The sequence below is a fragment of the Felis catus genome, chromosome C1, assembly GCF_018350175.1.
Source record: "Felis catus isolate Fca126 chromosome C1, F.catus_Fca126_mat1.0, whole genome shotgun sequence".
Classification (NCBI taxonomy): Eukaryota; Metazoa; Chordata; class Mammalia; order Carnivora; family Felidae; genus Felis; species Felis catus.
The window spans coordinates 41,759,050-41,771,926 of NC_058375.1; the positions used below are offsets into that span (position 1 = coordinate 41,759,050).

At 42.5% G+C, this 12,877-nt stretch overlaps 1 protein-coding gene across 4 annotated transcripts in view; it reads right to left on the reverse strand.

Annotated features, from left to right (window-relative positions):
* RAB3B (RAB3B, member RAS oncogene family) overlaps positions 1–12,877 on the reverse strand; it is a 75,502-nt gene that overhangs the window by 17,048 nt on the left and 45,577 nt on the right. For all 4 annotated transcript variants that reach the window (XM_019837002.3, XM_045035817.1, XM_045035816.1 and 1 more), the window contains one exon: positions 2,112–2,230. In XM_019837002.3, coding sequence (XP_019692561.1) covers positions 2,112–2,230 — 119 coding nt within the window. The remainder of the gene's footprint in view (positions 1–2,111; positions 2,231–12,877) is intronic.

Here is a 12,877-nt window from a genome sequence, read left to right on the forward strand (position 1 = left end):
TATATTGTGGACATCTCCTTGTGGGGATGGGCCTAACTCTGTCTCTAACCATCCCTTCAGACAAAAATGGAATCTCATTTTGGTCACTTAAACCTTTACCATGGCACCTGTTATATTTAGCTAAACTTATCAGTCTTTCCTTGAGGGCAAGGATAGTCTCATTGGTCTTTGGGGTGCCAGTCCCCAGCACGGAGCACAAAGTAGAGGAGATGTCAGCAAATTTCTGGTGAATGAATAAGCCAGCAAATGGTTAATCCTGAAGCAGATCTTAAATGCAACCCTATCCTGACACTGACACTCAAACTAACTGAACCCTAACTGTTTCTGGACCTATTACCAACCCTGCTCCTAAAGCTGATCCCACCACCAATCTTCTCTTTAAGGATGAGAAGCCATTCCCTTAAGGTACGGAATTCACTCAGCCACGTTGGTCATGGGCTGACAAAAAATGAGGCTCTGTGCTGGGCACTGGAGGGTCTAGGCTAGGACCAAGTTTCTCAGAGGCAAAACCTAAAGGCCAGGGCTTAGGAGAAATAGACACTTAATCTTTAGCCTCAAGGCAGGTCCCTGGAGCCAACTCTTAATGTCTCCCCATACTATTCTTTCTGTCATTTTTGTCCCTCTTCTCACCCCCATCCACTCTCAGCTCCCAGATTAGCAATTCAGGTTATTCTTGGAGGAATCGTCACCAGGTGTTAAAGTCACTGTGTTCCTGAGACAGAATGAACAGGGACTGATGGCAAAAGGGAAGGAGGTCAAGGCCAACAGGGAATTAGCAGTGTAGAGACACTGAAAGAAAGAGCTAATAATTCCATGGTAGGAGGTAGGGGGGAAGATGGAGAGGGAGAGAAAGAGGAGGAGCTGAGACAAATCGTGACTGAAGGGAAAAGAGGGAATAAGAAAGGAGAAAAGGAAGAGAAAAGGAAAGAGGAAAAAAGACTATTAAAGAGAAAAGGAAGATGGAGGGGTCTTGTTAAAAGGGAAGAGAGAAAAAGGAGGAAGGGGAGGATAACCAATAGGCTGAGAAGGAGAACCTAGACCACCATGAATGACAGACACGTGAATGGCACCTTGGAGAGCCTGCAAAGTCACTCACAACTCAAGACTACAAGGCACCAATAGTACTTCACACAGTCACGGCAACTGTTCCTTCACAGAAGGGAAGTCATCGAAGGATGGCTGTTGGGCAAAGGGCAGCAGAGATAACCTTGGCATTGGCCAGCACCGCTGCTGAATTGCTGGCCTTCTCAGCATCTCTGATTCTGAAGAAGACCATGGCACAGATGTTCCATCTTCTCCCATTCCAATCCTTTCTACTGATTAGGGGCACAGTGTCCTGGGCCCTCCCTCCTACCTGTCCTTCCCCTTGTGCTCCCTTCTCCCTGTGAATTATACTCTAGGAAGAAAGCTGTGTAAGTCATTCAGAGGTTGTACCTGTGAAGCTGTGCTGATTTCCATTGTGTGTTGAATCTTTACAAACTTGGACTAGATGTGCTCTTGACCCCTAGCCTGGGGATAAACTTTATGGGGATGTCATATGTGGATTCATTCACTACTATGACCAGGATGATCTTTCCAAAACATTAATCTGAACCTGCTGGTTCCCTGTTCAAATGTCGTCATCTAGGGAATAAACTCCAAATTCCTTATCCCAACACACAAAATTCTTCATGACCTCTGCTCTTTGTATACCCCTTACTTACCTTCTCATCTTTGTACATCTGTATACTTTTCCTGGAATATTCTTATCTATTCACCCCCTGGCTCACTCCTGTTCATCTTACAAAATGTAGCATCTGTGTCAGCAACTCCATGATCCCTTCCTTGATTCCCCAAGCTGGGTCACAGCCCTCTGTTGGATTCCCAACAGTACCTCTCTTTACCACTGCACATGTACATGATATTCTCACTGCTTGCTTACTTATCTTCCCCTCCTCTCATCTGTGAGTTCCTTGAGGACAGGAGCCATGTCTGATTCACGTAGATTTCCCTAGCATACAGCACAAGACCTAGCACACATTAGGTTTTCCTAAAGAGTTTGATGAATAATGAATAACTGAGGTGAATGAATGAATGAATGAATGAATGAGGCGAATGAATGAATCTCATACCAATCTTGGACAGCATTGAAGGACTCCTCGTTGGTGATGTCATACATCAGAATGAAGCCCATGGCCCCACGGTAATAGGCTGTGGTGATGGTCCGGTACCGCTCTTGCCCAGCTGTGTCCTGGGTAGGAAGAGAAAAGAGTTAGCATCCTAGAAAGTCTGCTTTTTTTCCTAAAAAGTCCTCAGGAACAATTAAGAAATAGCCCAGAGTATATTTAAGGAGTACCTATTATGTGTCTTGTATTGTACTTGGTAAGTAGAATAAAATGTTTTTTAAAACCTCATAAAAATTAATAAGAAAATAATTGAGGGGCTCCTGGCTGGCTCAGTCAGTAGAGAAGGCAACTCTTGACCTTGGGGTCACAAGCTTGAGCCCCACATTGAGGGCAGAGTTTACTTTAAAAAAAGAAAGAGGGGTGCCCGGCTGGCTCGGTCAGTAAAGCACGTGACATTTTTTAAAAAATTTAAATCTAACTCAATTAACATACAGTGTAATAATGATTTCAGGAATAGAATTTAGTGATTCATCACTTACATATATCACCCATCCCAACAAGTGCTCATCCCAACAAGTGTCCTCCTTAATGTCCCTTGTCCATTTAGCCCATCTCCCTACCCTATACCCCTCCAGCAACCCTCAGTTTGTTCTCTATATTTAAGAGTTTCTTATGGTTTATCTCCCTCTCTGTTTTTACATTATTTTTGCTTTCGTTCCATTACGTTCATCTGTTTTGTATCTTAAATTCCACAAATGAGTGAAGTCATACATTTGTCTTTCTCTAATTTTGCATAGCATAATATACTCTAGTTCCATCCATGTTGTTGCAAATGGCAAGATTTCATTTTTTTTTTTGATTGTTGAGTAATACTCCATTGTATATACATACACCACATCTTCTTTATCCATTCATCCATCGATAGACATTTGGGCTCTTTACATATTTTGGCTATTGTCGATAGTGCTGCTATAAACATTGGGGTGCGTGTGCACCTTTGAAACAGCACTCCTGTATCCCTTGGATAAATACCTACTAGTGCAATTGCTGGGTCGTAGAGTAGTTCTAGTTTTAATATTTTGGGGAATCTCCATACTGTTTTCCAGAGTGGATGCACCAGTTTGCATTCCCATCAGCAGTGCAAAAGAGATCCTCTTTCTCCACATCCTTGTCAACATCTGTTGTTGCCTGAGTTGTTAATGTTACCCATTCTGACTGGTGTGACGTGGTATCTCGTTGTGGTTTTGATTTGTATTTCCCTGATGATGAGAGATGTTGAGCATTTTTTCATGTGTCTGTTAGCCATCTGGATGTCTTCTTTGGAGAAATGTCTATTCACTAGCATTTACATTTTATAGTTGAGAATGCAAAAATGCAGGCAGGGTAAGTGACTTTCCTAAGGTCACAAAGCTGGAGACAAAAGCTATGCCTTGAATCCAGGACCTCTGATTCCAAGTCCAACACACACACCACTAAACTCCAATCAATGAAGGATTTATCCACAAGTATTTACTGAACACAATCTATTATGATAATAAAATAAGGGGACAATAATTCCAGTATGCCATTATTTGTGTATATGCTGCACCTGTTATCCACACACTTCAGAAAAACTCTGTAGGATATGTACGATTACTCTATTTTATTCCAGATAAGGAAACTGAGGCTTAAGAAGATTGCCGCTAAGTATCAGAATTAGAACTCAAAATAAATCTATCTGAGGGGTACCTGGGTTGGATGAGCTCCCGCTCAGTTGGTTGAGCGTCCAACTTCAGTTCAAGTCATGATCTCGCGGTTTGTGAGTTTGAGCCCCACATCAGGCTTACTGCTGTCAGCGCAGAGCCCCCTTTGGATCCTCTGTTCCCTACCCTCTCTGCCCCTCCCCTGCTTGCGCTCTCTCAAAAACAAATAAACATTAAAAAAAAATAAGTCTGACTCCTACACTCATTACAATTTATACCTTAGCCATGGACCATACTTTGTGTGATATAAAAATGGACAAGGCACTATCCCTAACTTGAGGAAGTCTCAGTAAAAGTGCAGAGGTAGCTAATGCTAATGGGGAGCATTAGACTGATAACTAGCAGTATGTGGCAGTATGTCATTAGTTCCAGATAAGCAGTATAAAGAAAATGCGTCAGGCTTGCACTGGCAGTGCAGAGCCTGCTTGGGATTCTCCCTCTCCCTCTTTCCCTGCGCCTCCCACCTTGTGTACACATGCTCTCTCTCTTTCTCTTTCTCTCTCAAAATAAATAAACTTAAAAAAAAAAAAAGAAAATGTGTCACACAAGTCAGGTAAGGTAGAAACATGGTGGTTTGGGGTAATTATAGAAGTTGTCAAAGCAGAGATAGTGTATCAGTTAGGATATACTGAGTTATTTAGTAGCAAAGCAATCCCCAAATTTCAGCAGCTTAAACGAGGTTTTATTTTTCACTATTGCTACATATCTATTAACAGTTGGCTGGGTGCTCTGCTTTTTGTCTTCCGTAGCTGACAGGGCAGCTACCAGAGGGGGGAAAAGTGTGTGAGTCATATTTTGGCTCTTAAAACTTCTACTTCTCCCACTTCACTAGCCAAAGCAAGTCACACACCCACATCCAAAAAAAATGCAATCTTATAATATGCCCACGAGGAGAATCATAAACGTGGTAGACAGCGTAACTCCCACTAATGGAATCTGTACCAAGTCCAGAAGCATTGGCCTGAAGATGTGCTTATTTGACAATAGTAGGAGGATAACAGGGACTTTCTTTTTATTTGAGGAAGAGAGAGAGCAACTGAGTGAGCAAGCAGGGGAGAGGGACAGACGGAAAGAGAAAGAGAGAAAGAGAGAGACAGAGAGAAAATCCTAAGCCAGCTCCATGCTCAGCACAGAGCCCAATGCCAGGCTCGATCCCACAACCGTGGGATCATTACCTGAGCTGAAATCAAGAGTTGGACACCTAACCAACCGAGCCACCCAGGCACCCCATCAGGGACTTTTCTAAAGAAGAATTTTCCAAGCAGTGAAGTGAGGGAAAAGTATTTTGGCAGAAGAAGAGTTTTTGCCATTGAGTACTCTGAAAGAACTTAAGGAATGGTAAGAAATGGGAAATGGGTAATGGATAAGTGCTGAAGCTAGAAAGAGCTTTAAATGTTGTGCTATGGGGTTTGGACTTTATCTTTTTTTTTTAAGTTTATTTATTTATTTTTGAGAGACAAAAGAGGGAGAGCACAGGGGAGGGACAGGGAGAAAGGGAGACAGAGGATCTGAAGTGGGCTCCGCGCTGACAGCAGAGAGCCAGACTTGGGGCTCAAACTCATGAACCATGAGATCATGACCTGAGCCGAAGGCAGATGCTTAACCAACTGAGCCACTCAGGTGCCCTTGGACTTTATCTTTTAAAATAAAAGATTTTGAGGCAGGGGATTAACATAATTAGATCTGAACTTTATTTAGAAAGATCACTCTGGCTGTAATGTGGGGAATGGACTGGAAGAAGAGATGGAAAGCAGGAAGGCTAGTTAGAAGATCTTTGCAGTGGTTCAAGTAAGTCCCAATAAGGATTTAAACTAGAGTGGTAGCAATGAGAATGAAGTCAAACAGATTCAAGAGGTATTTAAGAGATGAGTTATATAGGGCATGGTGATGAATTGGAGGTGAAGTGATGAGAAATCAAAGACAACAGTTATCTGTTACCTCATTTTCTCCATGTCCTCGGCAATTCAGCTCTGGTCTAGACTTGCACAACTTTACTCAGCAAAAAAATCTGTACTTACTACACCCACTATCCTTGGGGAGCATATAAATCTCCAACTCCTGTTTATTGAGCATGATCTTTGGGTGTCTTACTCTTCACCTCAAGCAGCTTATCAGAGTATCCCTTCTGACCACATACAATATTTCTTCCTACGAGCTCTGGTAAGAGTTCTTTCTAAAAGTTCTCCAGTTCATAAATGAGTGAGTGGATGAATGAATTAATATATAAATGAATGAAGAGATGGATGAGTGAGTGAACACATAATACTGGGAATTTTAGGCACTACTGAGAGAAATCATCAATTTGCACTATCTATGCAGAAGTTTTTTGGACCTATGAAACACTTCAACAGTATTTAATCCACCCCACACCCCTTGCCTTTGCTTCCTGAGCTCCCACACCACAAATAAGACTCCTCCCACCCATCTGCAGGCCAGGCCCCAAATTTTGTCCTGTGAGGTTTAGAATTAAGCCACCCATCCAGACTAGAGATTTAAAGGCCCAGACAGGATTTCTAAGCAGGTGGTCTCAACTCTTCTCACTCTGCCTGTGTTGTATCATTTCCCTGTGAGAGTTTTGAGGCCTCCATCTCTGACTGGAGTCTGGCCCTGTGCCCCAGCTCTTTGACAGGGGGGGTCCTGTCACCCAATTGATGCCCAATTAATTAGAAATCTTGGTATGGGGAGTGCCTGGCTGGTTCGGTTGGTAGAACATGCAACTCTTGATCTCGGGGTCATGAATTTGAGCCCATATTGGGTGTAGAGGTTACATAAAATAAAATAAAATAAAATAAAATAAAATAAAATAAAATAAAATAAAATAAAATAAAATAAAACAAAATAAATCCTAGTATGGAATACTAAATGAGCTTGGACATGGAACCAGTTTCATCTCTGTTCTCCTAGTGCCTAGCACAGGGCTGTGCACACAGTGGAGGTTCAATCATCACTTGCCAAACAAAAAGGCTACACAGTCTTGAAATTGAGGGTGGTCTCTGGGGTTAGACTCCTGAGTGTGAATCCCTGTTCTAGCACTTACTATGTGACTATGGTAGGCAGCCTTTTAAATGCCTCCTAATGATCACTATCTCCTGGTATTTATGCTCTTGTGTAATCTCCTTCTTGGGCAATTTGCCTTTTTGAGCCTTAGTCTCTTCATCTTTAAAGTGGGAATAACAACAATATCTACTTCACAAAGTTATTGTGAACATTAAGAAAGTTATTATACCTAAAATGCTTAGAAAAGTTCCTAGTACATAGTAAGAGCCATAAAAGCCTCAGTTACTATTTTTGCACTTTCAGAGTTAGCCCCAGGAACAGGGCCAGCTTCCCAGAGTCTGCCCAGCTGGAGTAGATGAGTTTCATGCTATGTGTCACTTCCCACTCATTCAAACCTGCTGAGGGCTGCTTCCAGTCAGAGTCTCAATATGATGCTTCCCTCAAAGAGTAGCAAATGGCCTGATAGAAAGGGAATGGATGAGTGTAAAAGTTGAGCAGGCCTTGGTCTGACTCCCAGCTCTGCCATTCATCACCAGTTCACCATTCATCACCAGCTCTGCCATTGTGTGGTTTTGGAAAGCTTGGGGTTTTTTTGTTTGTTTTGTTTGTTTGTTTGCTTGTTTTGTTTTGTTCTGTTTTGTTTTTTTATCCCTTTGAGATTCAGCTTCCTCACATCTGGAATAGAAATAATAATCCCTACTTTGTAGGCTGTTTGCAATTAAATAAGATTTTTTAAAATGTCTAGCTCATAATAGGTACTCAAATATGGGAGTACATATCCTTTTCATTATTACTTAACCCTTCTAAGCTTAAGTTTTCTCATTTGTAAAGTGATAATACCAACCTTAAAGTAGTTGTGTGAAGATTATAGATAACGTATTTGGAGAGCCTGGCAGAGTGCCAGGCACATAGTAGGTGTGCAATAAAGTCCATAGTAGTTCCTGCTATTACTGTTGATATTATTGTTATTGTCATTTCCCTTGAAAAGAAGCAAGGTTGGAAACAACAATCCAGCTCTCACCATCCTGTGCTCAATGGAAAGTAGCCCAGAGAACTGTTCCTGAACCTCCCTCTCTCTCCCTCTCTCTTTTATTTTTAAAAATCACTTCAACAAACATTGATTCCCCTCCCACTGATGAGAGTCAGAAATAGAACCAAAGAGGAGACAGGAAGGAGGAGAAAGAGGCATGACTCACTGGCTACTTGAGGAAGGAGACCATGTCATCAAGAGCAATCAATTCACTTCTATGAAGCAGGCATTCATTGAGCTCTTTATATGGGCAGAACATTATTCCAGAGAGTGGTCACCAGGGTGAGCAAGCCGCCGCCCTGGCCTCCAGCAGCCCCATGTGACAGACAGACACACAGGTAAGGGGCAGAGAAGCTAACATCAACTGAACACCTACTCTGTGCCAGGCATTTTGATAAATGTTTTATATGTGGGATCTCACTTATTATTTATAGTAACAAAATAAGACTGTTAGTTGAGAATTATTACAGGCCAGGCACCATGCTAAGCACTTAACCTATTTTATTTAATTACCAAATAACCTTGAAATATTGTTATCTCTATTTACAGATGAGAAAAAGTTAAATAATTTGCCTAAGATCTTGCAACCAGTTCATGCCAGACTGAGATTCAAACCTAGGTCTGATTCCAAAGCCTGTGCTTTTCCCAGGATGCTCTTTATTCTACATCATTTATCTTAATTGTTACAGCAGCCTAAAGCAGGACAAATTTGAGTCTCCATTTTATACATAAATCCACTGAGGATCACAGAAATTAAGTAAATTGCTAGAGTCACAAACTGTAAGGAGACAGAGTCAGGATTCAAATTCTGTCTTTTGACCACAGCCTGTGCATTTTCAACACAACCTATAGCCCAACCAGACTATGTATTCTTGATCCCCTTCTTCCCCCTAGGACAGGACCAATCCACTCTGCAGCACCCCGCCCCCCTCCCAGAGAGGGGGGTCCTCTAAGGTTTTCTGGGGTGAACAATCTCCCCTCCACCAGAGGGTAAGGCTGGAAATTACCCAGAGAGTTTAAATGGAATCACGTGTGTCTGGCACACATGTGCTCAACCAATATTAGTTATCTTCTTTATCTTCCACTGAATCATCAAACCACACAGACTCTTCATTTCTTTCTGGAGTTTCCTCATGGTCGCCCACACATGCCACACTCATTTCTGCTCCATATTTCTGTTCATGCTGCTCTCTGCCACATATGCCCCCTCCCAGTTCCTCCACTTGTCTTGACTACCAGATTGTTGAATTATAAAGTTAAAAGTAAACCTTAAATATTATTCAACTTACCCTCTCACTCAAACTAGGAATTCATTCCACGGCATACTTGTACTGAGTGTTTCTAATGTTGGACACCCACTACCTTAAAAGGCAGCCATTCCATTGACGGACAGTTCTGATTATTAGAACATTTCTTCCTTCTCTTGAGCTGAAATCTGCATGTGGCAATTTCTATCCATTGATTTAATTCTGTTCTCTGGAGACACAAAGAATAAATCTAATTTTTCACTCACGTGGCAGCCCTCCAAAAATTTAAATCCTATGTTTGTTTAGCTCTTAGAGGTTATAAAGTTTATTATCTCAGTTATCTCAGTTAATTCCCAAAGAAATCCTATGAGAGAAGAACCAAATCCCCATTCCACAACAGAGGCAACTGATGCTTGCAGAGGTGAAAGACAGTGAATGATGGAAAGGGGCTTAAAGAATACCAAGTCTTTTGGCTCCAAGAGACCATGGCTCCTGGCACAAGGCTATGTCTCTGTTTTAAGTCACCTGTCACAGGGACCTTCACAATTAGCAGAATAACCAGAACAGTGACAGGAACTTGAAACTATTTTACAGGGGGAACAACTACAGGATGGAAGATGTTTAGTACTCTAGGAAATAGCACTGCTATCTTCAAATATCTAAGGTGCCTAATAGGTTTTCCTCTTTTACCTTCCTTTTCTTTCAAATCTTCGCTGATTCTATGGTTAGTGTCTGCTAGGTCCCGAAGATCAAAGGATGAGTACAACGCAATACTTGCTTGAAGTTTGCTTTGGAAGGTAAACATGTGTCAGGTGGGAGTCTGAAGCCTGAGAGGCTGTTCCCGTAAAGCCTTCCTAGTGCCTTTCCTTGAGGCAACACTCTTCCTTTGGAGCTTAGCTCAACTCAGCAGAGAAGCTGCCCTGACCATCCTGGTAAAGTCAAATACTCCGATTACATGCTGTCCTGGCACCATGTACTTCTCCTTTGTAGCACTCATCCTCACTGTAATTTTGTATTTAGTCGTGCAGTTATTTGATTAAAGTCAGTCTCCTTGCCAAACTGCAAGTGCCACAAGAACACGATGTCTGCTTTTGCTTACGATTGTGTCTCCGTGACTGGCACAGCACTAGCACATAAGGTGGGGGAGATTTCCAATAAATACTTGTTGAAAGGATGAATTTATTGGGTGTCTGCAACATTTTCAACAGAGCATACTACAATGTCAGATGGGTCTTTCTAAAATCTAAATCTCATCATTTCCCTCTTGGTCTAAATCCCCTCTCTGGCCTCCCATAGCCCCCACCATAGGGTCCAAATTTCTCAGTAGAACATACAGAGTGTTCAGGATCTAGCTCAAGCTTCCCTTCCAGTTCTTTCCTTCTCATACCTCCACTGAACCCGTGAGTTCCAGTTTTGCCTAACTACTTGTGGCCTTTTGTTGATATGCAGATGTTTGCCTGGAATCCCCTTCTCTTTTATAATTTGTAAACTCATTCAAAGGTCACATCCTCTCTGAAGCTTTTCCTGGCCTTCCCTCCCCTGACAAAGTAACTTCCCTTTCTGCCCTTTCATGGTTTGGCATTATGTCACTGGACACATCACATTTATTATAGTACTGGTTTATTTGTCTGTCTCCTCTTTCAGATTATGAGCATCTTGAGACCCAATCCTATATTTAGCTAAATTCCAGGCCCTTGACTATAGCACTTGGGACATAGTAGGCACTAATAAGAATGCTGAATGAAACTCAAGAGCTGACCGTGTGGTTGGTAGGGAAAACTCATTTCAAACCTCATTTATAACCCCTTTGGTTATAAAAGGGTCTGTGAGATCATACAAACCACCTCCTCTTACTGGTCCCTTTCCATATTATAGATAAAGCAAGAGGCACAAAGCAGTGACACATCCTGGAAGGTCACACAACTGGTAAGAGGTTGTTTCTGGGGCCTCCATCCCTGGATACTGCCCTGTTGCATACTTTCTCCTCCGGGCCAGACTCCTCCCTCCCTCCTATTCAATTCACTCCCTCTGGGCCATGTTGGGAGATAGAAATAATGAACACCAGGAAGGCAGTAAGGAGAGCTTCTGGGCTGGCTCTCCCTACGCCTCACCCTCTGACCCACACCTGTCAAGCTCCAAGCCCTTTGTATTTGCAGCAGCAGAAAGCCAAGGCATTGTGTCCCATGGGAGTGGGAGGAAACCAGAGGTAGAGAAGCTTTTCAGAGAGGTTCAATGGAGTCTGGGAGAAGCCGAGGACTGAGGAATGGAGAAAGTGATCCCTTGGAGCTGGCTTGGTGTTACACCCATCTGTCCTCAGCAATACAGACCACACTGTGGACCACCTAGAGTTTATAAACATTTTGTTGCATCACCTTATTGGATCCTAACAATGACCCTGGATGCAGACTGTTTAGAGCCAGAAGAAATCAATCTTAGCTCATCTAGTCTGACTCCTTTATTTTGCAGGTAGAGAAATTGAGACCTAGAGAGGTAAAGTGACTTTCCCAAGGTCATATGGCTGCTTACTTTTTGGCTAGTCAAAGACTCAAATCCAACTATTCAGACTCCACATGATGTTCTCTTCAGCATACCATATATTATTGTCACTACTGGTTTACAGGTGAGAAAATTAAAGCCCAAGGGCATATAGGTAGTAACTGATAGATCCTTGAGGGCACAAGGCAGGAAAGAGGTCACTAGAATCCAGGACTAGGGATTATAAAGCACTTCCCTGTTCACTGTAATCCTATCTAACTTTGAGGTCCAGGTCAGCGGGCGCCTATTCTGGAAAGTTCTTTGGGATCTAGCATCAAAATTTGTCATCATTCCTTCTGGGCTTCCACAGAACGTACTTGGGACTTTATTTTAGCAGCAGCAGAGCACAGAATATTAGAGCTAGAAGGCCCTCACAAGAATATTCAATTCCACAAATATTTACTGATTTACCACAAATATTTCACTGTGCCAGTGACAAAGACCCATGTAATCCTTGCTCTGGGAATTCTCAGTCTAGTGGGGAAGCTACCTCATATGTGACTAATCCTATGATAGATACATATAGGGTCAACTCCCTCATTTTGCAGATGGGAAGCCAAGGCCCAGAGAAATGAATGCCCTGGATTCTTATTTTTGGCATTGGTCTCTTACACAAAACCCTTGTCAAACACTCAAAACTCAAAACCTCTCAAGGATATAACTATTGACTTCCATGATTTCCACATTTTACTTCAAGCAGATAAACCAAAGGTTATAGGACTTCCTTTCATTGCTCCTCAATGTATCTGGCATGTCTTGTGTGTTCAATAAATATTAATTTTATTTTATTTTAGAAAGAGAGAGAGTACACAAGCAGGGGACAGGGGCAGAGGGAGAGAGAGAGAGAGAGAAAGAGAGAGAATCTTTTTTTTTTTAATTTTTTTAACGTTTATTTATTTTTGAGACAGAGAGAGACAGAGCATGAACGGGGGAGGGTCAGAGAGAGGGAGACACAGAATCCGAAACAGGCTCCAGGCTCTGAGCTGTCAGCACAGAGCCCGACGCGGGGCTCGAACTCACAGACCCTGAGATAGTGACCTGAGCCGAAGTCGGCCACTTAACCGACTGAGCCACCCAGGCGCCCCAGAAAGAGAGAGAATCTTAAGCAGGTTCCATGCTCAGTGCAGAGCCTGATGCAGGTCTGGATCCCACAACCCTAGGATCATGACCTGAACTAAAACCAAGAGTCAGATCCTCAACCGACTGAGCCACCCAGGTGCC